The 26,039-nt window shown below is 51.3% G+C and overlaps 10 protein-coding genes and 1 non-coding gene across 11 annotated transcripts; 6 read left to right on the forward strand and 5 right to left on the reverse strand.

The window, feature by feature from the left end:
* Positions 1-1,446: 1,446 nt before the first annotated feature.
* On the forward strand, positions 1,447-4,091 carry ASPBRDRAFT_149566 (acetoacetate--CoA ligase family protein). The gene is made up of 2 exons (XM_067619307.1): positions 1,447-1,944; positions 2,037-4,091. The coding sequence occupies exons 1-2, from the start codon at positions 1,723-1,725 to the stop codon at positions 3,894-3,896; spliced, it is 2,082 nt and encodes a 693-aa protein (XP_067481022.1). The 5' UTR covers positions 1,447-1,722; the 3' UTR covers positions 3,897-4,091.
* A 345-nt stretch (positions 4,092-4,436) lies between these two features.
* ASPBRDRAFT_122636 (mitochondrial-processing protease subunit alpha) lies at positions 4,437-6,275 on the forward strand (the record flags this gene model as incomplete). Its single annotated transcript, XM_067617532.1, has 2 exons — positions 4,437-4,541; positions 4,629-6,275. The coding sequence occupies 2 exons, from the start codon at positions 4,437-4,439 to the stop codon at positions 6,273-6,275; spliced, it is 1,752 nt and encodes a 583-aa protein (XP_067481023.1).
* A 206-nt stretch (positions 6,276-6,481) lies between these two features.
* ASPBRDRAFT_516328 (mitochondrial import receptor subunit TOM22) lies at positions 6,482-7,906 on the forward strand. Its single transcript, XM_067626765.1, has 3 exons — positions 6,482-6,805; positions 7,012-7,301; positions 7,553-7,906. Exons 1-3 carry the CDS (start codon positions 6,688-6,690, stop codon positions 7,607-7,609), a joined length of 465 nt encoding a protein of 154 aa, XP_067481024.1. The 5' UTR covers positions 6,482-6,687; the 3' UTR covers positions 7,610-7,906.
* ASPBRDRAFT_516468 (uncharacterized protein) lies at positions 7,229-8,135 on the forward strand. Its single transcript, XM_067626768.1, has 3 exons — positions 7,229-7,301; positions 7,553-7,908; positions 7,980-8,135. The coding sequence occupies exons 2-3, from the start codon at positions 7,665-7,667 to the stop codon at positions 8,066-8,068; spliced, it is 333 nt and encodes a 110-aa protein (XP_067481025.1). The 5' UTR covers positions 7,229-7,301; positions 7,553-7,664; the 3' UTR covers positions 8,069-8,135.
* Positions 8,136-8,482: 347 nt separating this feature from the next.
* On the reverse strand, positions 8,483-10,563 carry ASPBRDRAFT_149573 (uncharacterized protein). Its single transcript, XM_067619308.1, has 5 exons — positions 10,336-10,563; positions 9,868-10,275; positions 8,956-9,799; positions 8,634-8,886; positions 8,483-8,548 (listed from the first exon to the last, which is right to left on the reverse strand). Exons 1-5 carry the CDS (start codon positions 10,505-10,507, stop codon positions 8,537-8,539), a joined length of 1,689 nt encoding a protein of 562 aa, XP_067481026.1. The 5' UTR covers positions 10,508-10,563; the 3' UTR covers positions 8,483-8,536.
* Positions 10,564-11,154: 591 nt separating this feature from the next.
* ASPBRDRAFT_41494 (uncharacterized protein) lies at positions 11,155-13,026 on the forward strand. The gene has a single exon (XM_067624582.1). It carries the CDS (start codon positions 11,307-11,309, stop codon positions 12,717-12,719), a length of 1,413 nt encoding a protein of 470 aa, XP_067481027.1. The 5' UTR covers positions 11,155-11,306; the 3' UTR covers positions 12,720-13,026.
* An 813-nt stretch (positions 13,027-13,839) lies between these two features.
* On the forward strand, positions 13,840-16,071 carry ASPBRDRAFT_41495 (putative MFS sugar transporter). The gene is made up of 5 exons (XM_067624583.1): positions 13,840-14,133; positions 14,187-14,527; positions 14,598-14,835; positions 14,889-15,409; positions 15,467-16,071. The coding sequence occupies exons 1-5, from the start codon at positions 14,078-14,080 to the stop codon at positions 15,856-15,858; spliced, it is 1,548 nt and encodes a 515-aa protein (XP_067481028.1). The 5' UTR covers positions 13,840-14,077; the 3' UTR covers positions 15,859-16,071.
* ASPBRDRAFT_28963 (uncharacterized protein) lies at positions 16,034-18,701 on the reverse strand (the record flags this gene model as incomplete). The annotated part of the gene is made up of 3 exons (XM_067622585.1): positions 16,034-18,140; positions 18,212-18,559; positions 18,586-18,701. 3 exons carry the CDS (start codon positions 18,699-18,701, stop codon positions 16,034-16,036), a joined length of 2,571 nt encoding a protein of 856 aa, XP_067481029.1.
* A 725-nt stretch (positions 18,702-19,426) lies between these two features.
* ASPBRDRAFT_t122 lies at positions 19,427-19,517 on the reverse strand. The gene has a single exon. It is a non-coding gene; the product is annotated as a tRNA-Pro (tRNA).
* Positions 19,518-19,902: 385 nt separating this feature from the next.
* ASPBRDRAFT_122019 (uncharacterized protein) lies at positions 19,903-20,238 on the reverse strand (the record flags this gene model as incomplete). The annotated part of the gene is made up of 1 exon (XM_067617482.1): positions 19,903-20,238. One exon carries the CDS (start codon positions 20,236-20,238, stop codon positions 19,903-19,905), a length of 336 nt encoding a protein of 111 aa, XP_067481030.1.
* Positions 20,239-22,241: 2,003 nt separating this feature from the next.
* On the reverse strand, positions 22,242-24,299 carry ASPBRDRAFT_64442 (basic helix-loop-helix domain-containing protein). The gene is made up of 2 exons (XM_067628472.1): positions 23,277-24,299; positions 22,242-23,205 (listed from the first exon to the last, which is right to left on the reverse strand). Exons 1-2 carry the CDS (start codon positions 23,862-23,864, stop codon positions 22,630-22,632), a joined length of 1,164 nt encoding a protein of 387 aa, XP_067481031.1. The 5' UTR covers positions 23,865-24,299; the 3' UTR covers positions 22,242-22,629.
* Positions 24,300-26,039: the final 1,740 nt, after the last annotated feature.

Raw genomic sequence — 26,039 nt, forward strand, 5'->3', positions numbered from 1 at the left:
ACAGCGAGCTTTTGCTTCTAGGCAGCCTTTTCCTTTGATGTGGCCTCCTTTACTCCAGCGCAACAGGGATTGACAATGATTCGGTTGTCACCTATACACGGCGGAGTCGAGTGTCAGTCACCATTTCACCAGACGAGGAGAGCGCGAAAACAGAATGGCTAAGCGACCGAAGGATTGTGGTCGCAAGCAGAAGACAGGGACTCAGATGACAAGAAGCGAAGAGAAGAGGGGTCTAAGGGGGGAGAGAAAAGGGAAGTGTCTTGTCGAGAGACTCCGGAGACTCCGGGGCTGATCGGTCACGTACCTTCGCACGTGGAGGAACAGTAGCAGAGGGCACGGAACCCTTCGACGACGGGATCTGTCGGGACCCCTAAGCCAAAGGGAATCAATCGAGCAGATTATCCGTTTAGAAAAGGCAGGACCTTAGTGGGATTGAAGGTTGGCGAGGGTAGAAAAGGGTCGGTGCTGGGAAAGAGGTTCGGAAAGGGAAGACGAGGAGCCCCGAAGGTCGAATAACGGGAAGAAGACAGATTGGAGTGAAATGAATAATGATTTTGTGACGCGAATAAGAGGGAAAAAAACAGCCTCAAAGGGAATAGTTATGAATAATGGCACCAAACAAGGTACGAGGCTAAGAGTCGAAGCGGAGCTTAGGCTTGCGTACGGTAAAGCGAAAGCAATACTGTGTAGGGTTTGGTTGGGGTGAAAAAGCGCAATTTTCGCTGGCGAGAATTGCAAATGACGATGGAGTTACGGGTGGGAAGTGGGCCCCCGCGACCCATCGATGACTGTCACAGGGCGGTATTGTTTGCTAGTTCTACACTATAGGCGCATCCTTCGAGTACCTGAGCCAGCGGTATTCTGACGGTAAATATACCCGCCGCCCCTGGACCCTTCTGCAAGTTCCTCGATTTCTTTCCATTTGTTGCCCGCATAGATTTCTCGAGTATTTTGACTTTCTCTCATCCCAGAAAGGGGCAACGCAAGGTGATAGTCACCAGAACCACCTTGAAACTGCCATTCATTCCGATAGTCTGACAGCTGGATTTCACCGCCAGTTCCTTCCAAGGTCTTTATTATTCTCTTGCATCAAACTGCTTTGCATCCGCATCGCATATAAAGAATGCAGCGTACATGTTTCTGCCTCAGGCAAGGTGCTGATCACGGCTCAAGTTTCCGAATAGAAGACAAGTCACAGTATGTGGCTGCCGTTGATTGATATAGTCCAATTCACGACTTCTGGATGGTTACCAGCCAATAGGCTATACGAACGTGATTAATGATGCCTGGGGACTTGAGTCCATTAATTATATCTTCATTGCATACCCACCAGGCTCCAGTCGATTGTCTGCCCACCGCGGAATTCCCCTTGCGTATTCCGTCCCCGACTTCCTTGATTCCGCTCCGGGGTAAATAGTTGGGACACCCACACTAGCACAACAGCGTAGAAAATAGTACTCGTTGCAGTTCAAATGCCTTTATCCAGCTCACGATTGGAAATCATCTGCAATTGAATGACTGTCGTGTAATCAAACCAGGTCTCGAACAACTGACGAACCACTAGCCACACAGACTCGAACTTTATCAGGACGGAAGGACTCGGCTCACTTGACTGCAAACCTTCTTGCACTTCATAACCCCCGTCTTTCAAGTACACCTACATTTAGATCTACGAGGTGCAGCCGTCAATTGCTGATCGAAACAAGCCAGCAATCATTCACGATGACTAAGTCCATCGATGAAATTGGTTCTAAGGAACTATGGCGACCCTCGAGCCCTCGCAGCACCCAGATCTACGACTTCATCCAATCCGCCAATGCCAAGCATGGCCTGTCCATGTGCACTTACAATGACCTCTGGCAGTGGAGTGTATCTGATCCCGCCAAGTTCTGGGAAGATGTCTGGGAATTCACGTCCATTCAAGCCCATAAGTCATACGACCGTGTAAGTGAACTGATAGCCTTCTTTGAAGCGCAACACAACTGCTGTGATCGATGCTTGTCTCCTTTGTGATCATATACTAATCCTTGTTACAGGTTCTGAGTTCGGACGACCGACTTTTTCCCCGTCCGAACTTCTTCGAAGGAAGTAGGCTTAACTTTGCTGAGAATCTCCTGTATCCGTCTACGTCTCCTGATGAAAACGCGGTGGCGATAATCGCTGCTACGGAAGCGGATCGGGAATTTGTGACATGGAAGGAACTGCGCGAGCGCGTACGCAAATGTGCCAATTCGCTGAAAGACTCGGGCTTGCAAGAAGGAGACCGGGTAGCAGGCTTCCTTGGTAATCATACCAATACCGTTGTGGCGATGCTAGCAACGGCATCAATTGGCGCCTTCTGGACTGGCGTCTCGCCTGATACTGGCGTACATGCAGTGCTAGAACGCCTCAAGCAGATAGAGCCGAAGATCTTGTTCGCCGACAATGCATCTCTATACAACGGAAAGGTGCACGGAACCGATGCTAAATTGCGTGAACTGGTGCCGGGGCTGCCGAACCTGGAGCTTCTCGTCATATTCGAGACAACCCAGTCTTATAAGTTGGACCCTCAATTCTTGGTCCCACTACGTGGAAAGGTTCTTACCTATAAGTCATTCCTTTCTACAGCCAGCAACCCTTCCGCCCCTCTGGAATTCGCAAGTCTAGGACCTGAACACCCTGTCTACATATTGTATTCCTCGGGTACTACAGGTGCACCAAAGCCGATTGTCCATGGTGCGCTGGGAACGCTGCTGCAACATAAAAAGGAGCATGTGCTTCACTGTGATCTTCGTCCCGGAGACCGCCTGTTCTACTTCACGACGACTACTTGGATGATGTGGCATTGGCTTGTTTCCGGTCTCGCCAGTGGCGCTACCATTGTGCTCTATGATGGTTCGCCATTTCGGCCATTCGACCCGGAAGGTGGGAAGGGCGAAATGGCAATGCCACGCCTGATTGACGAACTGCAAATAACGCACTTCGGAACTTCTGCCAAATACCTATCCATGTTAGAGCAGGCCTCCCTACATCCAACAAGTCACCCTCACCGGCCAGTAAGCTTGAAAACACTGAAAGCCATCTTTAGTACTGGCTCTCCATTGGCGCCGTCTACATTCGAGTACGTTTATTCGTCTATCAAGGCTGATATCATGTTGGGTTCTATCACCGGCGGTACCGATATCTTGTCGCTATTCTGCGGCAGTTGTCCAATCCTACCCGTTTACAAGGGAGAGATCCAGTGTCGCTGCTTGGGAATGGCTGTTTCTGCCTACGATTACGCTGGTAATGACGTTTCTACTTCCGGTGAGGCTGGCGATCTGGTGTGTACCAAGCCGTTTCCCGCGCAGCCCGTTATGTTCTGGCCTCCCGGCCCGACTGGAGCGGAAAAATACCGCAAAAGCTACTTCGACGTCTTCGGGCCGACAATCTGGCACCACGGTGATTTCGTGCGTCTGGATCCCCACACCGGAGGCGTTGTGATGCTGGGTCGCAGTGACGGAGTTCTGAAGCCAGCCGGTGTTCGGTTCGGTAGCGCAGAGATATACAATGTTCTTCTCAAACATTTTGCAGAAGAAGTGGAAGATTCCCTGTGTATCGGGCGTCGGCGGGATGGAATTGACACGGACGAAACGGTTGTCCTTTTCGTGAAGCTGGATTCGTCTAGTGACGCTCCAACGACCATGCCGTCCGACCTCGCAGCTCGCATCCAGGCGACCATTCGCAAAGAGCTCAGCCCTCGTCATGTCCCCGGGATTGTGGACGTCTGTCCGGAGATACCGGTGACATCCAACGGCAAGAAAGTTGAAAGCGCTGTGAAGCAAATTCTGTGCGGCCTCAACATCAAAATTGGTGCCAGTGTAGCCAATGCCTCGTGCCTTGACTGGTACCGCGCTTGGGCTGCGGCGCACCCGTAACCTCTTAATCTCTTAGTATGGTGTCTTTCGATAGATGGTCTGGGAAAACCTAGAATGAAGTAGAATGCGATTATATAGTTATTTCGTTATGCCCAATGAGAACCAGACATCACAATCGACTATTTGCTCTCCTGGGGGTCGTGGCAACTTGCTTCTCTGTCTGCATTACTCAATTAGCGATTCTAGATCTCCCATTACTAACCATGTGCAAGTAAGAAAATCACAGTTTTACCGATGACTCAGGCACTGTAATACCCAGGTTACTTCAGACAAAATGAACAGGATGATGACAGGATAGACGATCCATCTGCATAGCATTTCGTCAATCCAAAGACATCATATCCTGCTTTCTCAACAAACAAGTCTGACGTCGTGCGCCGTGCCTGTGTTGATTAGATAAGCGATCTGAGTCCAAATCCTTGCGGGCGCCGGCGTGACGACGACATCTCCGGAAACGCCGCAGCTTTCACGCCGTCCGGGAAGGGAGCAATTTTTGAGTTGAGTACTCTCGGCCCATTTTAATCATTCAATTCTATCAATATGCGCCGTTCTGTACTACGGGCTGTTGAGTCCGCAAAGCCGCTTGCCCGCGTGCCTCGCTCCGCGTCTAGAGGTTTTGCTACGGTCAATGAGAATGGTTCCAAGGTAAGTCATCCGATGCAGGGAATTGGGCTTGGTGGTTCTGATTGGACTCGGGACTAATCTTGTTGCTTTTTGTCTCTCGATGTGTAGGACCCTGCCGAGCTTGATCAGATCACCACTTTGCCCAATGGTATTCGCGTCGCTACGGAATCCCTGCCGGGGCCCTTCTCTGGTGTCGGAGTTTACGTCGATGCCGGATCTCGCTATGAAGATGAGAGTCTGCGGGGTGTGAGCCACATTATGGATCGTCTAGCTTTCAAGTCGACCAAGTCGCGGTCTAGTGATGAAATGCTTGAGGTTCTGGAGAGCCTTGGAGGAAATATCCAGTGTGCTTCTTCCCGTGAATCCTTGATGTACCAGTCCGCTAGTTTCAACTCCGCTGTCCCGACGACTCTGGGACTGTTGGCTGAGACCATTCGGGATCCTCTTATCACAGAAGAAGAAGTTCTTCAGCAGTTGGCTACGGCTGAGTATGAGATCGGAGAGATTTGGTCCAAGCCTGAGCTCATCTTGCCCGAGCTGGTACATACCGCGGCCTACAAGGACAACACATTGGGAAACCCTCTGCTTTGCCCGCATGAGAGGCTGGGAGAGATCAACAAAGCGGTGGTTGATAAATACCGTGAAACCTTCTTTAACCCGGAGCGCATGGTTGTCGCTTTTGCTGGTGTGCCGCATGCTGAGGCCGTCAAGCTTACAGAGCAGTACTTCGGTGATATGAAGACACACAAGAAGACAGAAGGCCCTGTTCTTTCGGGCACGGGTATCGAGACTACTTTGTCTGATTCCAAGTCGGCCGCTGAGGAGGGCCAGGTGCCCACAATTCCTCAGTTTACTCCGTCATCTACCACAACTACTACCGCAGCCTCTCCCAAGTCGGGATTCCTTTCCAAGCTTCCCTTCTTGAAGAACCTCTCCAACTCCGGTTCGCAGAATTCCGCCGCGTCGCCGCTTGACCCATCGTTGGTGCAGTCGTCGACTTTAGATCTCACCCGTCCTTCCCACTACACTGGTGGTTTCCTCTCTCTTCCTCCGATCCCTCCTCCTGCAAACCCTATGCTTCCTCGTTTGAGCCATATTCACCTTGCCTTCGAGGCGCTTCCGATCTCGAACCCCGATATCTATGCGCTGGCAACCCTTCAGACCCTCCTCGGAGGTGGTGGTTCCTTCTCTGCTGGTGGTCCTGGTAAGGGAATGTATTCGCGTCTCTACACCAACGTGCTGAACCAGCACGGATGGGTCGAGAGCTGTATCGCGTTCAACCACAGCTACACAGATAGCGGAATCTTCGGTATCTCTGCATCTTGCAGCCCGACACGGACCACCGAGATGCTGGAGGTCATGTGCCGCGAATTCCAGGCTCTCACTCTCGACACGGGATACCAAGCCCTGCAGCCGCAGGAGGTTAACCGTGCGAAGAACCAGCTTCGCTCTTCGCTTCTTATGAATCTGGAGTCGCGTATGGTGGAACTGGAGGATCTGGGACGTCAGGTTCAGGTGCACGGCCGCAAGGTTGGTGTCAAAGAAATGTGCGCGCACATTGAGGCTTTGACTGTGGAGGACCTGCGCCGGGTTGCCCGGCAAGTCTTTGGTGGTCTTGTCGAGAACAAGGGACGTGGCACTGGCAGGCCCACCGTTGTGTTACAGGAAGGCGAGTTGGAGGGTTACAGGCTCCGTCCTTTCCCCTGGGAGGAGATCCAAGAGCGGATTGCCCGGTGGAAGCTGGGAAGGAGGTAATTTGCCGTACAGTTTAAGCCCCCGACATCGCTGCAGCCTAGCTGTGCTGTTCACGGGACGTAAAGGGATGTATCACGTCCATTTTTCTTCACTCCATGTAATTAGAGATAGCCATATACAATCATGTACAATATAAATCGCTCGAATATGCCGGTTTCCCCGGAGTAAATGAACGTATAAATTGGTGGTGTCGCGTGGATGCATCGGCTGCAGTCGAAGCTCCTTTCCGTATTGAGTTCGTTTCCGCCCGGGAAAAAAGTTGGATCCGGAAGGTCGAATCCGCCGTCCTCCATCAATCTCCGTCCGTCCTCAACACTTTCATTCCATCACCTCGACCCTCGCCCGTGCTTCCTGCGACCCATTCTCCTACCAATATACCTTCTTAATACACTTTTCTCTAACCACCGTCACAATGGTCAAGCTTACCGAAGTCGAGGATGAGCACTTCTCCCAGGAGAAGCCTCAGCCTAGCAAGCACAATGTCCTTCTGGCCTCGGACGACGAAGAGGAGGACGACTACACTGACACCGGTTAGTATTCCGATAACCCATAACTCAAGACCCAATCCAACCGGGCGCTCGTTTTGCTTGAACAATTGCACCTTCACTATCCACCGCGCAAACAACATCCGGAAGCATCATCCATCCACGCCGAATCTGATCCATTCATCCAACTATCCATCGGCGCAGCCGTTCAAAACACCTGGCCTTCATTTTCTAACATGCCATACGCACAGAATCCGAAATCTCTGTCGAGTCCGATCTTGAGGTCGATGACGAGACCTTCTACGACCGCCTCTATGCCCTGAAAGACATTGTTCCTCCCTCCACACGCCGCTCCATCACCAGCACCGTCAACTCCGTCACCTCATTCACAAAGTCCAGCATCCAGTTCAGCGGTAAGGCGCTGTGGATCATCAGCACCAGTGCCTTCCTCCTTGGTGTCCCGTGGGCTCTGGCCTACGCCGAAGAGGAGCAGTACATCCAGATGGAGCGCGAGCAGGGCATGATCAAGGGCGCCAACGAGGTATGTTATATCACCGTCCTTTCCCCTCATTTTTATTTTTGTCGGGCTATCTACTTGTCGCTTGACAATTACTATCGTTGTTATTGCCGTGCGGCCTTGTCCGGGAGCTGTTGGCGATGACGTGAAAACTCTTTTTCGTTCTTATTACGTGCCAAGAACGGAGATACAGACGTCATTTGGATCGCCCGCCCATTTTTCGATTCTATGAGGAAAATCCGAGCAGCAGCTAATTACATTGTCTCTATCATTAGATGCTTACGCCCGGCGTCCCTGCTGGTGAAGAGAAGCCCGCTCAACCCTCTTTGTAAATGAATACCGCTGCCAAAGATGAAGATCGCAACAGGTGGGAATAGTTGATTTGCCATGGCCTTTCGAACCACCACTACCTCAATATCGAGCCTGTCCGGAGCCACCTGTTGTCGTGGGGCCTATGGTTTCTTACTGAATTCGTCGGTCTTCCTGGAGCGCAACGTCGTTTTCCAGTCGATGGCGTTATCTGATGAAGTCACATGCACCAATCTAGTCGATTTATCTGTTCCAACAAAAAGAGAGCCAGGCAACTTTGATTTAGCGATGCATGATCCGGATTACATTGGGTTTAAAGCAGGTGTGTACTATCGAGGATATGAAATTATCGCAGTTATATTCAACTCATTTGTTTGGGTTGGCGCGAGGAAGATATGAAAGGGATGGTATGGTTTCTATATGGACATGAAGAAATCTTGCCCGCCTGTTACTGTTCGGAATCTCTGGCCCTATTGACTTGACGCTTTTTCTCCTCTCTCAACCTTTGATTCCAGAACTCCTGGCTTGGGCGATGTGTGTATTTCTATACTGGTTTATTTTCCCTCTGGTTACAATGTTCGTTTCGTTTTATGTCTATTTCCACTATTTTTGGAACTCATGTTTCTAGAGAATGAAATGTGAATGACCTTGAGATATATTCAGGAAGAAAGCCAAGTGCAATCTGTCCGTGCGCTAGAATAAGACAGGCCGAAGATAAGTAGCAGAAATAGGGTATCATAGCATAAAGGACATAGGTACAAGCCCGTAAGCCGAAAGGCAACAGGATGAATATGAACAAGAAGAATGGTGTAAAGGCACGCATCCGAAAAAAGCGTTCCTAACCAGTGGAGGAGCTAAACACCCCGAAGTAAATGACGCCGTCCAGATAAACCCACTCATATATGGATCAAAATATGTGCAAAAGAAAACACCTAGAAGCTTAAACCACACTACCCAAGGGTCTGTGAAGTGGCATAGTCAGCAATTGCTTCCAGCTGCCGCATGAGCTGCCGCATGTATCTTGATGGGACATGATCAAAAACATACCGTGGTTTCTCTTGCAGTTCGTAGATTGATATGGAAGTCTCGCCACAACTTCTTGACTTCGCCATTCGCTATCATTGATTCGACGGCTTTCACGGCATATTTGGTTTTCTTCTTGGTGCTCCAATGGCTGCGCTCTACGACTCTCCTCTCGGATAGGTATCCCTGGTGTTCGAGATAGCCGGTCACCCATTCGTTCAAGTGGAAGCGCCAGTGGGTTAGGGTGTGGGCTAGGGTTGCTTTGTTTTTGCAGTGGCTGGTGAGGAGGATGGTGTTAGCATGCCTGGTATCTGGGGTTATTGGAAGAAAGGTGTGGGATGCTCACCGTCCGAGGAAGAAGCGGGTGTTTTCGTCGGGTAAGACGTGGCCATCTCGGTCTCTTTCCTGGTGGTCGTCATCCTCGTGTTCCTCTTTTTCTTCCTCTTCTTCATCGTCGCTGTCCTCGTCGGTAAGCGGTTCAAGTGTTTGCAGTGAGTAGGCCTTTCCGTAAAGTTTGATGTCGAATGATGCGGGATGACCTGAGCGGTTACAAGCATCGCATGGATGGTTCTCGATAGTTGGGAACGTCGTAATTTCAATCTGGGGCCGAGCTAGAAGAGCTCTCCGGAAGTTGGCGTTCCACACGGATGAAACAAGCTGCGACCCGGTACGGCCCTTGACTTCATCTTCGAGTTTGCTGAAGGCAACTTCGTAGACAGGGTCAGAGCGAGGGAATGCCGGGTTGAGTTGATTGTGCACCATCCATTCCACCGCATCTTGGAAGTAGTCCTTGAGTTGTTTGTAGGCATGTCGGGAGAATTCGATAGGGATGTCTTCAAGTCCCGTAGGAGCTCCTAGAGTATCATCGTCTTCTAGCACGAAGTCATCCTCGTAGCGGTCCAGGTCATCGTTGCTTGTGATCGCAGATTCAACATCACTCTCTTCCAGTCGAGTACGGAACTGGGGCTTCCGTTTCGGGCTCTCTTCATGAGTCTCGGCTTCGTCCTCCTGTTCACTTCCGTTGTCACCGTCGCTGTTTCCCAACTCCGACTGCTCAAGATCACTATTAGACTTCTCGGTATCGGATGCTGTTTTTCCTGCCCTCCGACGACGCAAGGCTTCCAGATGCTGTTGTCTCTGGGCCCGTGCCGAGTTGGCAAGCCTACCCCGAGTACGGGTATCTTTTACCACTGTAGATAGACCTGTTAGTGCGACAAAAACTTGAAGATGGTCTAATAAGTTGGTTATGTGGGGTTACCTGAGTCCTGTAGAGCCTGAAGATCTTCTTCTATGTCTAATTCGTCCTGTTTCAGCTCGCGACGCGGCGTCTGGGGAACGTCCGGGCTTGCGTTGCGCGTCCTGCGCTTCTTGGGAGAGATGACCAACTCTTCTTCCGGATCGTTATCATCGTCCACAGGCTGAGGGGCCACACCACGCCTCAGTTTCCGGCGAGACGCGGGAACGACCTCATCCGCATCGCTCTCTGAATCGGCAGCGGGTTTCTGCGGGGTCACGGTAGGGGATTCGGAACTGGATATATCTATCCTCTTGCGCTTTAGTAATCCTCGTGCATTTTTGCGCGTGCTGCGCACGATCTCTACATCGCTATCGCTGTCGCTAACTGGTTCTGATTTGGGTTCCGGGGTACGTCGGGGCGGAGACTTGGCTGTCGGCATCCCACTAAGTCAGTATCTATTTTCGTGCAGTGACGGTAGTAGAATCTCACCGTCAGGCTGAGGGCGACTTCGCCGAAGGACTGGCATGGAAGGATGCGCATAGCGCAGGTTTGCGCGGCGATCTTCCTCGTTGTCGGAGTCGTCCTCTCTCTTCTTCGGCGAGGAGCTCAACGGAGCGAAAGCCAGCCGCGTCTGCTTTTTCTTGCCGTATGTGCGGGGCATCGAGGTGGCGCAGTGATCTGCTATGTATGGTAGAGGGAATCGCTGGGTGTAGTCAGAGTAAAGGGTCAACTTTTCGCGCTGATTGCAGACGATAAAAGCTAAGATGAGGAATGTATAACGACTGTCATAAGGACCTGATGTCTTTGCTGTGCGCGCAAGAGTCGCGTCTCGGTGTCACGAGAGCACGTGATAGCTAATAGCTACCCAAAAAGGTCAGTAACACTTGTTCGTATAGAGATCATTGCTGCATCGCGGATTGATAAAACATTGTTTCTCGCGTTCTATCTACAATATTGGATGCTATTGGGTCATCACCTTTGAATTCAGTTACTTACGCCTCATATTTAGGAGTCACACCAGCAACTGATAACTAGTTTATAACAATTTCTGAACTAGTTCATCTGAAGAGGCCAAGAAGAATGCTCAGTTTTGTGTCTCTGGGATTCTATTCTGCGCTCATTAGCACCATGTGAGTTGCTAATGATATGGCAGACATTATGCCGAGATCTAGGCGAACAATGCATGGTCTAAGACCAGCCAAAAGGGGCAGCATGAAACTGTCGGGCTTTCTCTGCCCTATAAATTCGCTAAAGTCAGTATTGTTCCCTGTCGCGGGCTGCGGCTTCCTGAACTAGAAATAGCATACTCGGGATATGGCTTACTGCATCCCAAGCAGCACCTCCCAGGAAGCTCCCGATATAGTGTTCTCATCATTTTGGCTGAACCTCATCCACAGCATTTTACCAGGCAATTTCTCGTATAACTTTGTATATCAATTGTTCACTTTATTTCTCTTTCCATGTATTGTCAGCAACGCCTTCTGGCAATTTTCTATGCAGTTTTGGGGTTGATTTCCAATACCACCCAGGAAAACCCTCTATCGAGCCCGTACGGAGCAACCAGTGATGATCACCAAGCTTCATGCTCGGGTCCCTCGTTGGGCTCTTCGGAGTGTGTTACAACAGCCCCGACAAAAGGTTTGGAAGGACTTGGATGTGCGATATCCTTGATTTGTCCAGGGGGTGTGGAAAGGACGCCAGGCGGCTCCGGAGACAACGGAAACACAGTTGGCTGTTCTCTTACTCCGAACGCAGTTGAACCGATTCTGAAGCTCACCTTGGCTATAACGAACGTTGGAGGACGACCAATAGATGTGGATCACTGCGAGACTGTCGTCGAGCAGCTCGGTCTCGAATATCGTGAGAATACCCTGCATCGTCCGGTCGCCTCTGTCCAGTCGTCGGTCCCCCATCAGCTTGATAAAGCTGTCTCTCGAGATTATAGTATGGAGAGACGGCCACGTCAAGACATGTCACGGAACGAGACTGACACGAGTGGAGTCAAGAAGGCTCCTCCATCAAACCCTCAGACGCAAGGCTACCATGGGATTCTGAAGTATATAATTTCGAAGATGGAGAATGGTAAAGGTCGCCGCAAGAGGGATGCCGTGTCCAATGTTACACCTGACAATGGTGCGAGACAAGGCCTTGTTCAGAGGGGTCTATACAGCCTTGGTCGGCCGAGTTGCGAAGACACCATTTGTGAGGGAAGCAATTGGAGGACGCTCTGCAGTACAGATCCCATCCCAGACAATAAAAAGGACCAATGCATCATGTGCTACCCTCAGAAGCATATGGCACTTGTCCATGGCTACTGTCGAGAACAGAAGTATAGAGAGCTGGACGTATTTTACAAGACATGCGCCCTCCTGGGTGCGTCGATCCTCGCGGCTACACTACTATACCTGCTCCGTGAAATTTACAGGCGACTTCGCATGCGATACCAGTTTCTTAAGAGCATATGTCACCGCAGTCAGCTCTCAGGAAGTAGTACCACGAAGACTGGACTCTCTATGCACCCTATTGACGCATTGTCGTCTTTGGTCTCTGGAGTTCCTAAAGCCTGGAAGGAACCACAACGTACATACGCTGGCACTGTCGGTGAAGCCAATGCCCCTACAATCTACAGCACGATGATTCAGCAAAAGTTCCGGCGGCTTGGGCCCTTCCTGAAAGATCACCGTAAGAGGGTCCAAGACATCTTCGACCTTGAAGATTATCAGAATGAGCCAGAGCTTGGTACTAGAGTCCCGGTGCTTCCACGAGCTCGAAACGCAAGCATACGACGACATATTGTGGGATCGAGCTCACGCACGAATTCGTATTCCAGCGAGGACGCAGGGTCAGTCCCAAGATGGCGGAGGACACCCTGATTACCTCGAGAGTCACTCCTCAGCAGAGCTATCTCGACTGGTGTTCGTGGCCGAATTATATGGTCTAAGAAATCCTAATTGTGTTATCAAAAGAATGTATGCCCTAGTCAATACGGATTATGATAGTATGAATACATTGCAGTGGATAGGAATGTGCTGCACAAGGGTGGATAATCTAGCCCTACGCCGAAGTGTCGCCTGCTTCTCAAAGCTCGCTGAGCGGCCGCAACCTAACACTAGACCAGGCGACGCAGGGGCGCTAGTTTCTCCGTCAAAAAGTACTTCATATGAGCCATTGTCAGTTGCGCTAGGACCGATTTCATCTGTTCGTATCCGGGTTCATTTTGCATTGTCGTGAGTCATCCACTGAGCAGCCCGGCATTTCTGGCATGTGTCTGCCACGGACCGTTGGTTTTGGAAAATGGATCTGGATAGCCATGAATTAAAAGCATGCGGAAGTCAAGAGCCTGATAGGAATACGAGAGCTGGCTTGGGATGGATCACCGGGCGAGAAGAATTTCAGGGGGAATCAAGGCCCTGTCTCGTGATCCCAGCCCGTCGCCATCGAGTTGCCCCCAACCTGTTCTTCCCTCCGTCTTCTGCTCTCCTCTCCTCCTCCACTCCTCCCCGCCTCCCCCAATTCCCCTTGGCTTCCATGTGAATCATTTAGAAGCTTAGGCGCTGGTCCTATCAATATCCCTGTTTCATTCCATTGGTGGACCCTCTTTAGCGCTCCGTCTAGCCTTCGCGTTGCTGATTCGTGGAAAGACCAGTGGATATCTACCGCGCGTGGCTCAGAATTTCCTCGAATCTCAACCCCGGATTTCTCCACATTACAACTACCCCAACAATGGCCTGTTCTGGGGGAGTCTGGGGATGGCACTCACAGCTTTCCCCGTGTGGTCACCCCCAGATACCCCACCACCGCGATAATCCTGGAGTCGAATGGTCGTATGCCGTGCCCTACTCACTGTCTGATCCTGGATGCTAGGACCTCTGACAGCCCAGCACCCCAGGAATACCTCCGCGTTAGCGTCCACACAAGTCCTGGAACCGGTGCTATAGCGCCCTATGGCTTGATATAGCGCTTGCCACCTGGCTGCTGGCACGCGGCATGGTAGCTTATCTAGCTGCATGGCCGGCACGCCTCCCCTAGGTCGGATATATATATACCTAGGGCCGCAGTACGCAGTCCTTTCCCACCTTCTTTTTCTGTACACCAACCACCCCCCTTGTTCCCTTGGGCAGTCTTGACTAGCTGGGGCAGCTGTATGGACAACTGACCACCCACCTACTGATTACTTCTGTTTGCTAGTATCAAGGCGTACCCAGGTCGCTTCACGGCCTCTACTGCCACTATGTTTGATTTCGACTTCGAAGTCAACCCTTTCAGCTCGAAAAGAGCCTACAACTGGTACGCACGTCTCGCTGGCCTCTCAAAAGGTTACTATACTAACAATTGGTCAGGTTCATCTCCCTTGTCGCAGCAGCATGCATGGTCTTATACGGCTATGATGCGTCCGTTTATAATTCCGTTCAAGGCTCGGACAACTGGGTTGCCTATTTCAATGACCCTGACGAGAACATGATCGGAGGTGTCAACACGGCCTACACCGTGGGTGCAATCGTCGGCGGTTTCTTCATGGGTGGCCCCATTGCCGACTTTCTGGGTCGTAAGATCGGAATGGCGACCGGGTGTATCTTGGTCATCGCTGCTACATTTATGCAGTGCTTTGCGCCTCGTGGCGACATTGCATGCTTCCTTGCTGGACGATGCATCATCGGTATTGGTCAGGGTATCGCACTGAGTAAGTCGGACGATCGGTGGTTTGCTGGCAGGAATTAGTACCAAGTCCTTACTGACGCTTTATTGCTCAGCTGCGGGTCCCATCTATATCGGTGAACTGGCACCCCCGGAGATTCGTGGAAAGATCATGACCTTCTGGCAAATGTTCTACTCAGTTGGCTCCTTTATCTGCTTCTGGGTGAACTATGCGTGTACCAAACACACCGCACGCTTGGGCGAGTGGGATTGGAAAATGGTCGTCATCTTCCAACTCTTGGTCCCCGTGATCATTCTCTTCATCTTACCTACCATTCCCGGGTCGCCACGATGGTAAGCTGCTATGTTGAACCCGACGACATGTACTCCTATTGACCTCCGCACAGGTACATCCAACGCGGTAACAACATCGAAAAGGCCCGCAGGGCGCTGCGTAGAGTTCGAGCAACCGAGGACGAGGTTGAAGATGAGCTGCTCAGAATCCGCGAGGCCATCGAGTACGAGAAGGAAGCCATTTCTGGCAGTTATGCCGCGCTGTGGAAGGACAAGTCCCTCCGGAAGCGCATGTACTTGGCTCTTGTGATTAACGCCGGCCAGCAAGTCAGTGGACAGGGCACTCTGAACACGTACTCGACCAAGATCTACGAGAAAGTTTTCAAAAGCGCGAACCAAATTGCGCTCATCAACGCTCTCAATGCCACCTTTGGTATCATCTTCACTCTGAACGCCGTCTGGATCATCGATCGATTCGGACGCAAGTTCCTCCTGATCGTTGGTGGCATCGGTATGGGCATTTGCATGATCATCGTCGCAGCCGTAGAGACAGAAACACCATCACCGGGCGGAGCAAAAACAGAACCAGTCGGCATATCAATCGTGTTCTTACTGTTTTTATTCATCTTTTTCTGTGAGTCCCGTCAACAGCCTTCATCTCTGGAAATCCCCCAACTAATCATCTTCACAGACAAACCTTCCTGGGGCGCTACCATTTGGATTTGGACATCCGAGGTCTTCTCAATGAACGTCCGCGCCCAAGCCGTGGGAATGGCAACCCAGACTCAGAACGTCGCCAACGCCATCGTGCAGCAATTCTTCCCCACCTTCCTCAACAACTGCGGCTTCTACGCCTTCTACATGTTTGCGGGCATTTGCTTCCTCCTCGCTTTATTCGTGTTCTTCTTCGTCCCTGAGACCAAGCAGGTGCCGCTGGAGGAAATCGATGCCCTCTTCGGCGGAGCCAACCACGTCACGCAGGGCGAAGACCTCGTCTCTGGCGAGAAGCAAATGCGCGTGACGCACCAGGATACGGGGATGGAGAAGCCCAATGCAGTCATGGTCGAGGATGCGCGACGCTAAGGGATGAAGCATTGCCTGTGGCATTAGTGGACTCTGTGAACAAATCAATTCAACCTAAGCTTCTACTACTCATGTTCAATCGTATATACCATTAGTGCCCTTCCCTCATATCAAACACACCGAACTCCACCCAGATCCCTAGTAGTATAAAGAAATATATTTATAAATAAATGAATCACCGCCTATACACCGTCCTCGTAATCAACCCTCCCCCTACTTTCCCACCCTCACCACCCTCAACACTACTACTACCCCCAACCACATTCTCCCTAACCACACATTCCCACTCCAAGACCGACACCCCCTCCATCCGAAACACATATTCATACTTCGGGTCCCTCTCCTTCTCCCGATCCATGGGTATAGCCCCCGCCGCAGCCCGAACCACATATCTTGACTCATCCCCATAACCATCGCCATCAACATCATTATCACTACCAGGTGCAGGGGCAGGGATCTGCTCCGCCAACCCCACAAACATCCCATGCGAGAACTTCCCCGCGTGAAACGGATCAATGTCCACGTTCCAGATGAGGATTTGCCCGTTCTTCTTGCTCCAGGTTCCTTCGGTGAGGCGGTAGATGTAGCGTTTTGGTCTTGCTTTGATGTCATTATTATCATCAGGAGTATCAGTATCAGTATCAAGGTTGTGATTATGGGTATCGTTGTTGTTGTGAACTTCTTCATACACATATTCCTTCTCGTACCAGATACTTGATGTACGGCGTGGATGGAATGTGGCTGTTCCTTGGACTTGACAAATCTGGGAGGAGCGTGTTGGTGTGGGTAGAGATGCTGGTGACGGTGACGGGGAAGGTAAGATGTGAGTGACGGTGCGGGTGTAGGTCCATTGACCGTGCAGGGCGCGGAATATGGCCATTCCCATACCTAGGTTGTAGTTTGTCGGGCTGGGGGTTATGGTTCGTTGGAGGGAATTGAGGGTGTTGGTGCTTTCGCGGGCGATGAGGGTGGAGAGGCGGTCTGATGGGGTTGGGGTTAGGAAGGGGGTTGGGATGTAGCGGGAGGGGAGGACGGGGCCGTGGTTATAGTTATCGTTGTGGGTGGCGTTGGGTTGGTGGTGGTGGTGATTGGAGGTGGACGTGGGAATAGGAGCTCGAGGGATGTTGAGGTCGCGGGCTAGGGTCTCCATGAGGCCTACGTAGTCGCCCATGGGGAACTGGCTGCGAGGGAGGTTGGTGGTGCGGAGGGTGCGGAGGAGGTCACGTTCGTTGGTCTTTTGGGTTAGTTCTTCGTTGGTGAAGTAAGGCCCTGTGAAGGAGAGGTCTTTGGCCCATGTGCTTGCTAGGCTGCGGGCTTGCATTTCCATGGCGCCCCAGTAGGGTCCGCGGTAGAAGCCGACGAAGCCGAGGTCGGGGATTTCGGCGTGCGAGGTGCCTTTGCCGTCGAGGATGAGAGGGATGAAGGGGTCGTTGGTGGAGTATTCGAGGGTTGAGAGGACGGTAGGCGGGAGGAAGCTGAGGGATGAGAAGGGGGTGTAGCCGGTGGCTGTTATTATGGCGGTGATGTCGGATATGGTTTCTTGGGAGCCGTTGGGTAGAGTGACGGTGAGTGTTGATGCGCTGTTGATGCTGGATACACGGCCGATGGTGGGCTTGATGAAGCCAGAGCGTACGTATTCAGCGTAGTCGTCCCCTATGCCGATCCATGACGGCTGCGGATCTTCGCTCTCGCTGCTGCTGATTCCGAAGCTGCCGATTTTTGCGTACTCGGCGCCGAGGAGGGAATGGAAGTATGCGTTTGTTTTGTGTATGCGCTCTGTGGAGAGCGGTCCGAGACCATATTCCACTGGGCCGGGAGGGCGTCGAGCAAGATCGTAGAAGACGAGGTCAAGGGGGAGGAATTGCATGTTTTGCGTCTTGGTATTGTCCTGGAAGCCATCATGGGGAAGGTGGGTAGGTATCGTCCAGAAGGGCCTCGAGGAAATGTGATGGACTTCGTAGTCTCGTCCAGATTGGATCACAGGAGGTTTGAAGTCCATCGTAGATAGATGAAGAGCCACCGTCGAAGCAGCTTCTACTCCCGACATACTGCCCCCAATAACAACCAGCTTCCCACCCGAAGACCCAGTCCTCTCAAGCAACTGCTGCACATCGTCTATAGTCTGCACTTCTGAGCTGTGGACAACCCTATCAGCGACCCCAGCTAGACCAGGTATATCCGGAAAGTGAGCTTTAGCAAAGTATCCCGACGTGACAACCAGATAGTCGAACTCTTCGGATTCCATCTCAGGCCCATTACACTCGATGCCATTGGCATCTATGCTGTAGATCAATTAGCCACCACCATACACAGCCACCAGCATCACCCCGATAACAAGTTTGAAGACACACACCTTCTCGAAGTCCACTGCACCATCCACCTAGCCCTCAACCCATCCGTCTCACGAACCGTCCTCACAACCTCCTTACCCAGCCTCAAAACCCCCTTGGGAATATACAAATTCGTATATTTCTCCAAATACTGCCCCACCTGTCTCGCCTGTGGGAACATCGACAGCTCTGCCTCCGCGACAACAGACTCCCACGCCAGATCCGAGAAAGCCACCGTGAACCGACTCAGGTTGGTCCGTATCCACGGGTTGAGCCGTCGCTCGGTGCCATGGTCAATCGCCGTGGGCCAGAGACCACCAATTCTGCCGTTTTTCTCGAATATGCTGGGGATGAAGGTCCCTTCGGGGAAGCTGTGTAGGAGAGTTTTGGCTGTTACTAGTCCCGAGGGGCCGGCGCCTGTGGTGGTTTGTTAGTAGACGGGTGATTTAATTGAGTTGTTCGGCGGGGGTAGTAGTACTTGCCGATGATGGCGACTTTCTTTGGTTGGACCATTATATATACAACTGGGTGTCTTGGTCCGGAGACTTGGTGGTGAGACGAGGAATGGTAGAGGAGTAGTTAGATGTTGTTGAGCTGGGCGGCTAGATGTTCCCTTTCTTCCCCTCAGCTGCTAAGCTGCTAGTTACCCCTCATCTATCACCGCGCGGCTAGAGAGTGAAACCCTGTTCGCTGGCGTTGGGGTATACAGGGGCATGAGACGCAATTCTAGTTGTTGGTACGGTTCAATAGGTTCGGTTGCATAGCAGTGGATTGTGGGTAGGTTCGTTGGTAAAACTGGTAGTATATATACCATTGCGACAACATGATGCTTGCTGGGGTGCATACTACACGACATTAATCTATGCTCATGCAGTAGTGCACGCATCATTTAATTACTAGTGGCAGACATTCAATGCCTGACAGGGACCCAGTGCCACAAACTTCGAATGTTAATCACACCCACCTAACAAGCATAATTCACGATCAAGAATTATTTATTATGACATTCTAGCAACAAACAAAATGACACCTCTAAAATAAACACACCATCGCCCCAAGCACCATGCTATACAGACAGATCCGAGCAACTGTAAGATGAAAACACCCAATCTCAACCACACGTGAAACCATAGATCAGCAAAAAGGAGCTCTGAAGCAGAAGACTGTCAAGCAAAGTTGAATTGGCCATCATCATGGACATCATCATTAAAGTAAGTCAAAAAAATAAAAAGTGAAACGGCCCGAGCCGCGGATCGAACGCGGGACCTCTCGCAGATATGCTTGGGTTTGTATCCCTAAGCGAGAATCATACCACTAGACCACCCGGGCGTTGCTTGTTGAAACACGGTTTCTTATTTTGCTTTACAAGAGGAAGCAAACTGCACGCTACCCCATATTATGATGCCTCGCCTCTAGCGCTGACACCTGCATGCATGGCTGCGTCGTCGAGTGGATCAACCGTTATGCCAAGCCCAAGCCCTCACGATGAGTGAACAGGAAATCCCAAATGTACCGGTCGCTCAGGGTGCAGACGGAGAACTGAGCAGCCGGTTCACGAGCTTGATCCCTTGAAACTTGATATCGAGCGTATTCAATCGGGAGGATGTGAGGAAGAAAGATGGTTGACGTAAGTGCGCAAGGAAGTGTCGGTCTTCGATAATATTTCCCCGCAGAAGAAGGAAGATGCGGAGGAGGTACGTAAAGATGGCGCGTCTCAGTAGGACAGTCGCTCAAGCCATGCAGAGATCTGCAACTCTCTGCTATGTTTGTCGGGATAACAAGCATCGGTGAACAGCTGCTCCGTGACCAGAGCATCGACATTCCTCTCCGTCAAGGGGATCTTGTATCGGTTCTTTTGCCTGAGGATTTCTTTCTCAGCACGTGCAGAGGGCGATAGTTTCTGGAGGGTACTGCGAAGGCGCCGCATGCTTCGCTTTGGAAAACGTGGGATTCGGGGCGGTCCGAAGGGAGTGTCGACCTTCCATGGGTCCTCAGAGACGATGGACCGAGCATTCTTCTTTCGCTGCAAGGAACGAAACTTGTTGGACATGGTAGAATTCGTAGGCCGCTGAGAGGTGATGTTATTGTTGGTGCCATAGAATGGAAGGGTAGTGCGTGAGTGTGCGAAGAGGCGGAGGGGAGAAAGGCTGTGGCGTTTAGAGGGAATATATAGTTTGCAGCCCTACTACTACTATTAACTACTACCAGGCAAGGCCCACGGGAAAGGGTCACCGGGGCACTGGGCAGACGTGGATAGCGCGGCACTGCAGTGCGGGGGCACCCGTGGAGTGCACTGGACTGCACTAACTCGCACTAGTCTGAGCCTGTCTCGACGTGAAGGAGGGCTGCCTTTTGCCTTTTTTGACTTTTTCTTCTCGCCTCGACGATACTCGGACGGGATTCCCCAAGAAATTCCGGGAGCGCGCCAATGCACCGATCTGCAACCCAGGCAGATTGCCAATCAGTCCGAATGGAATGTCTCCTACTGTTGTGATACGCTACCCAGATCTGCGAAAACAACCGCAAAAAAGACAGAGAAACCCAAAAGTTAATCCGAGCAACGTCATAAGAAAACTTGGCTAGTTTTCCACCCAACCAAGTCGTATTTCCACCCAAAGTGGACGGTGGATCTACCACTTGTAGATCTTCTCTCCCCAAAAAACCCAAACACATCCACAGAGCCAAGGGTTAGTCTGCCTTTCCTTTCATCTTGGCCATCGGTGTAGTGCGAACATTTGCTACTACGTGTATGGACCCGAAATCTAAAAAGAAAAGCTGTGCCTAATTGTGAAATATGCCGTACCTACACTAGCCGCTTCACTTTTTTGCACTCTCATGTACCATGCACATAATATCCCGCTGTCATTGAATGCCTCACAGATAGCTCCTGATGGATAGATACTATCAATGTTCATCGCCAGTAGACAGATAGACCACCCATTTACCCCTAGATACTACTCCGCACCAGCAATCCTGAAGGATTCATGCATGTCTTGGGGCTTGGCAAAGGCGAGTATGCTTGAACTACACCTCCAAATGCTTGTGTTAGTGGCCCAAGCCCAAAAAGCGGGCGGGGGGAAGAAGGCTCGTCTAGCGACAATGGGAATCAAAGCTCCGATGGAATTCCGCGGAGTATCTATTCCCCATCTCCCACTTAGCAGAAAGTTAGTAGTCGACATCTGAACTGGCCCAGGGAAAGAAAAAAAGCAAACACAAATATTCTTCAATCATCGCCATCTTCATCATCATCACACCACCACCACCACATTCCCCCCTTACCCTCCCTCTCACAGCCAAAAGACAATTCATCAAGGTTTGGTAGATGGAATGCGCCTAGAAGCACCCAAGAAGCCAGACTCAACTCAAGTTGCGGTGCGGGGTCAAGGGCACCGATAGCCGCATCTAGACATTGCACTACTAACAGTAGTACCACACGCATCTATCCAATTTAGGAAAAGGCCGAGAATTTGCCATACTTGAAGTACTTACTCACTTACAGTCTAGGCGAAGTTGCTATCGATTTTCCGTTGGAGGTGAGGTGTCGGATGTGCGGCACTTTTTTTTGACTGGATCGTGATCGTCGCTGTCGCCACCACTACTACTTACCTCTTTACTATATTAGGTGCTGGAAGTTTATTTCTATATAAGTAGTACTGTATTATGTGGGTAGATGCTGGCCAAAAGATTGTCGTATGCTGGATGGGCCCCTAGATACTTATGGGACTTGGGATCGTCCCGCTAAATCCATTCTATATATTTATCATGGGAGTCGGCCGAGAGAGAGAAGAACAAGAGCAAGAAGTACGGCATTATGCTTGGCTCGTGCATGGCAGGGCTGGGCTTCTAGGAACTGTAGGTGTAGTAAGCAAGTGGGCTGTCATGGAGAAGTATATTAAACTTTATCAAGACGACCGTATGAGGAGGGGTGGGATATATATATTATGGCATCGTGCTGTTGTATTTTATGGTGTTTGTAGAAGACCTTTTCATGAGCTTGACTAGGTGTAGTGTGGGTTGGAATGTTGACTAACTAGTTGCTTATTTGGTTCTCACCGCGGGATCTTCTGGGAAGATTATTGATAAAGTTTTGGAACTATTAAGCTCGTCTAGATTCTATCTGACATGACAGACTTGCAAAAACATCCTCCCAAAATACATTGCCGGACGGACCAGAATGAGTTTATTTCAAAACCAAAACCCGCGCTTGAAACATAATCATAACCGTTAACTCGCATTGGACTCGCCCGCCCACCTGAAACAATGACCTGAAGTGCTTAGAATAGCAATAAAAAGTAAAAAGCAAGAGCGCCGACCAAACCATTCATTACCAGTTCATAATATCGATACCGTGCACGCCAATTCATTCCTATCACTTACAACTGGGACATCATCAGAAACATGAAGATAAAGTCCGAGAGCGCCAAGCCCGCTACCAGGACCCTTAGGAAATAAGCAAGTCTTTAACGCTCATCCCGATCTTCCTTTGTGGGTCCTGCGTGTGGGGGTTCCCATGTCGGGTAAGGGAATTGGTGGGCACGTCGTGGACCGAGCCGACAGATCCCCGACAGTCCCGGTTCAGCATTAGTAGGGCAGCGGATGCTTCGTGGTCCACATCAGCAGAAGATGCAACGGAAAACCGAGGCTGGAGTACTGGGGAAGTGCTGGAAGAAGACATCGTCCATGAGCCACGCTCGGAACGTGACGGATTGTCGGATGAGTGGGTTGGACCCAGTGCCGGACTCGGCGTGATGGAAGGCGCAAAATCGGTCGCCATCCCTGTAGGACCACGACTTCGGGGAGAGAACATTGGGGAGATTGCATCCGTGGCAGCATCAGCTGGAGGTATTTCCGGAGAAACAGAAGCCGAAGACAGGCCCGATTCTTCTGCCAGAGCTTCCGGAGATGTCGGTGAAGGAGGGGCGGGAGGCATTCGCGGCGAGGTCATTGTGTGTCGATTACCGGCAGTTTTCAGGTCATGTATACATTGTTCTAGGTAATTGACGTAATCGATGCTTGCCTAGATCATCGGATACGGTTAGCGACCGGCTTAAGGACAGGGGTTCGTCGAAGATTGAAGTCGGGACAAACCTGTAAAATGGCGAGCTTGTGCATGTCCTGTCCTTTGCACGCCGGGATCATGTCTTTCAGAGTCGCGAACTCCTCGTTCATCTTCGACCTCCGCCGCCGCTCGATCAAACTGTGAGCTGTCTTCCTAGCGATCTTTCGGCCCGCTGCACTAGTCGCGCTAGGCTGTTTCTTCTTCGAGTTGGTCGAAGCTGCATTATTTGCTGGCGTTTTGCCATTCTCTTTTGCAGAGGCTTTGTTGCCTGCTGCGGTCGGCTTGGGTGGACTTTGAGTTTTAGGTTTCATCTGAATGATTTTGCGAGTGCGTGTGGGGGGTGGTGGAAGGTTGAAGTCCTCGAGGGGTCTCTTGACGCCAGTCTGACGCGGGGAGTTTGCCATGATGCCCAGTGCAAGATCTGGCGATGCTGGCGATGCTGGGAAGGAAGTGGACGGATCCGATTTGGAAGGCCTTCTGCTAGCAGCCTGCATCTTGGATGGGCTAATGGCAGCTGGAGGCAATGCGAATGAATCTGCAGCATCCACCGATGCATTGTCTTTGACTATGAACTCGCCCGACATGGCAGGGGTCGGTGGTAGACGAGAGCGTGACATGGTCGCTGTAGGAGTGAAACGCTTGGTGCCAACCTGACAATTACTGTCCCATCCGACGGGCTAATAGGATGGATGTTCAAGTCAAAAAAGTGAAATTGGGCCAATGGTCGAGCAACGTTGGATGACAACCCGTTGAGTGTCGTACAGTCGTAAGCCGTGATAGATGAAGCAGGTAGGGGGGACTGGGATAGGATAGAACAAGAGAGGAGAGGTAAAGGACAGAGATAGTTGGACGGACAAGAGGACAGAAACGGTTATTGAATTTGAGAAAAAGCAATGTGACTAGAAGTGAACAGCTGGTGCCGGAGGGTTGGGGCTCCTGCACAAAGAAAGACGCACGGCTACTTGCCCTGCCAAAGTGTTGGTACCTGGGTAAGTTTATATGGATGGATAGGGAGAGGGGAGGCAACGCAGAGAGGCAATAGATGGAACGGAGGTAATAGGTCGGGGGGAAGTGGAATCGCGATAAGAACAGGTACTTCTACGGTGTAGTTACTTTTCCCAAATTCTAATCGGGATGATCGACGGGGGGGGAGGGGGGATTGGCTTTGGATTTTGGGATTCTCGGAAAGCTTGCTACTTAGTTCACCTAGTACTAGTTGCTGGATGCTGCTTGCTGCAGCATGCACACAGACACACGCACCCTCTTTCACTGCGTACTAGAGGATGATGCTACCACCTTCCTGGAGTAAAAATAAGTAGTATTAGCAGGAATCGTAGTATAACCGTGGACGGGTCTGAGACTGGCCATCCCGAAGCGGAGGCCAATTCCAAGTGTCGCGTGCTTATAGAAGCCCACGCGGTAGCTTGCAGGCCCGTCATTGGCCCAACAGCACCGCCGGGAGAAGGGCACGAGACCGGTTGCCTGGGGCCAAACCGCCGACGCTTTTGGGGCTCGTGCTTCCGTCGAGAGTTCTTATGGGTTGTACGAGCTGCCGGCTCACGTCCCTTACTTTTCGAGTCCTCTCTTTCCCCCTACTCCTCCCTAACCAGTCTATGTGGACTACTCACATTATGGTCTATCTTGTCTACTTGCATACTACTACTGTGCTCCCTTCTTCATGAAATTGGAAATCCCCACAAGCCTCGGGTGCCGGAGCGACACCCTCTCACTAGGTACTAGATACCAAGTTGTTGCCATCTCTGACCCGGATTTGCCAAAAAACTACTAAAGATGGGGTTCAGATCCCCTACTCCTTTGAGCCCGACTACCATCTAGATAAAATTGCGGAATGGACCACGCCCACACACACGACACCCTAATTGGCGCTGTTTAAAACGCGCGGAGGCTTGCCTCGCCACCGGACTGACCCCGGATCCTTTCCGATTGATTCTAGGCGGAGTGACAGCCAGAGTCTTCGATCCCATAACTCCCCGAAGTATCCCTCTCATCCTTCAGATCATGCTCAGGTTCCCCAACGTGACAGGACCCAGGCAGGTGAAGCGAGGGGAAGTGGGCAAAGGGAAATACCAGAGTCGCACCCTGAATCCTCGTCGACTTCACCCACTCTTGTTCAGGATCGAAACTGTGCATAAAGTGGATCCGTCTAATATACAGGCCCGCAAGCCTGAGAAATCGTCTCGGGACTCAAGTGGTCATGATCTCACTCCGGCCGTTTTGTGAAGCCTGGCGACGTTCTCGTCCAGAGGGGGCATTGGAGCACGTGCAAGCCGTCCTCCCAACCAGTGGACCCTCCTGCCACACGGGGTCGCATGTGCATGTCCCTTCTTTAGTCTTTCCCCCCTTTGTATCCGGACCGGAGGGTCGTCTCTGTTACCCGTGAGGGTAGACTCTCCGCATCATACTCGTCATGCTCAGCTAGGCCAAGCGCCGGAGACATGCCCCAGTTGCTCCATTATTGCCAACCTTTCCGTCTTCTCCATTGGCCACCAACACCAGCTCATTCCACTATTGGCATCTATCTGGCATCCCCCTAAATACCTCTTGCAAGTTCTCAAATCCCAATAGCGAAGCAGAGCCGACACACGCAAGCACATGCCCCGCAATGCACATGTAGTCTCTGCCTGGACTGTCGCTTGTCACGGTAAGCCAAGTCTTTCTGTTGCTATTCGATTGGGTCCGGTCAATCGTATCTATCGGACATCGATGCTCCCCGTGCCGTCTGTCGATTCTCCACCCCCGACTTGTGTGCTAGTACTTCGTATCTGAGATGG

The sequence above is a fragment of the Aspergillus brasiliensis genome, assembly GCF_001889945.1.
Source record: "Aspergillus brasiliensis CBS 101740 unplaced genomic scaffold ASPBRscaffold_4, whole genome shotgun sequence".
Taxonomy (NCBI): Eukaryota; Fungi; Ascomycota; class Eurotiomycetes; order Eurotiales; family Aspergillaceae; genus Aspergillus; species Aspergillus brasiliensis.

Coding starts and splice junctions, on each gene's coding strand:
- ASPBRDRAFT_149566 (XM_067619307.1), top strand. CDS start 1,723: ATGACTAAGTCCATCGATGAAATTGGTTCTAAGGAACTATGGCGACCC. Junction 1,945..2,036: donor CCCATAAGTCATACGACCGT/GTAAGTGAACTG, acceptor TCCTTGTTACAG/GTTCTGAGTTCGGACGACCG.
- ASPBRDRAFT_516328 (XM_067626765.1), top strand. CDS start 6,688: ATGGTCAAGCTTACCGAAGTCGAGGATGAGCACTTCTCCCAGGAGAAG. Junction 6,806..7,011: donor GGACGACTACACTGACACCG/GTTAGTATTCCG, acceptor CCATACGCACAG/AATCCGAAATCTCTGTCGAG. Junction 7,302..7,552: donor TGATCAAGGGCGCCAACGAG/GTATGTTATATC, acceptor CTCTATCATTAG/ATGCTTACGCCCGGCGTCCC.
- ASPBRDRAFT_516468 (XM_067626768.1), top strand. CDS start 7,665: ATGGCCTTTCGAACCACCACTACCTCAATATCGAGCCTGTCCGGAGCC. Junction 7,909..7,979: donor TTACATTGGGTTTAAAGCAG/GTGTGTACTATC, acceptor GGCGCGAGGAAG/ATATGAAAGGGATGGTATGG.
- ASPBRDRAFT_149573 (XM_067619308.1), bottom strand. CDS start 10,507: ATGCCCCGCACATACGGCAAGAAAAAGCAGACGCGGCTGGCTTTCGCT. Junction 10,276..10,335: donor AAGTCGCCCTCAGCCTGACG/GTGAGATTCTAC, acceptor GGATGCCGACAG/CCAAGTCTCCGCCCCGACGT. Junction 9,800..9,867: donor TCAGGCTCTACAGGACTCAG/GTAACCCCACAT, acceptor GTCTATCTACAG/TGGTAAAAGATACCCGTACT.
- ASPBRDRAFT_41494 (XM_067624582.1), top strand. CDS start 11,307: ATGTATTGTCAGCAACGCCTTCTGGCAATTTTCTATGCAGTTTTGGGG.
- ASPBRDRAFT_41495 (XM_067624583.1), top strand. CDS start 14,078: ATGTTTGATTTCGACTTCGAAGTCAACCCTTTCAGCTCGAAAAGAGCC. Junction 14,134..14,186: donor TCGAAAAGAGCCTACAACTG/GTACGCACGTCT, acceptor ACAATTGGTCAG/GTTCATCTCCCTTGTCGCAG. Junction 14,836..14,888: donor ATTCCCGGGTCGCCACGATG/GTAAGCTGCTAT, acceptor ACCTCCGCACAG/GTACATCCAACGCGGTAACA.
- ASPBRDRAFT_64442 (XM_067628472.1), bottom strand. CDS start 23,864: ATGTCACGCTCTCGTCTACCACCGACCCCTGCCATGTCGGGCGAGTTC. Junction 23,206..23,276: donor ACAAGCTCGCCATTTTACAG/GTTTGTCCCGAC, acceptor CCGATGATCTAG/GCAAGCATCGATTACGTCAA.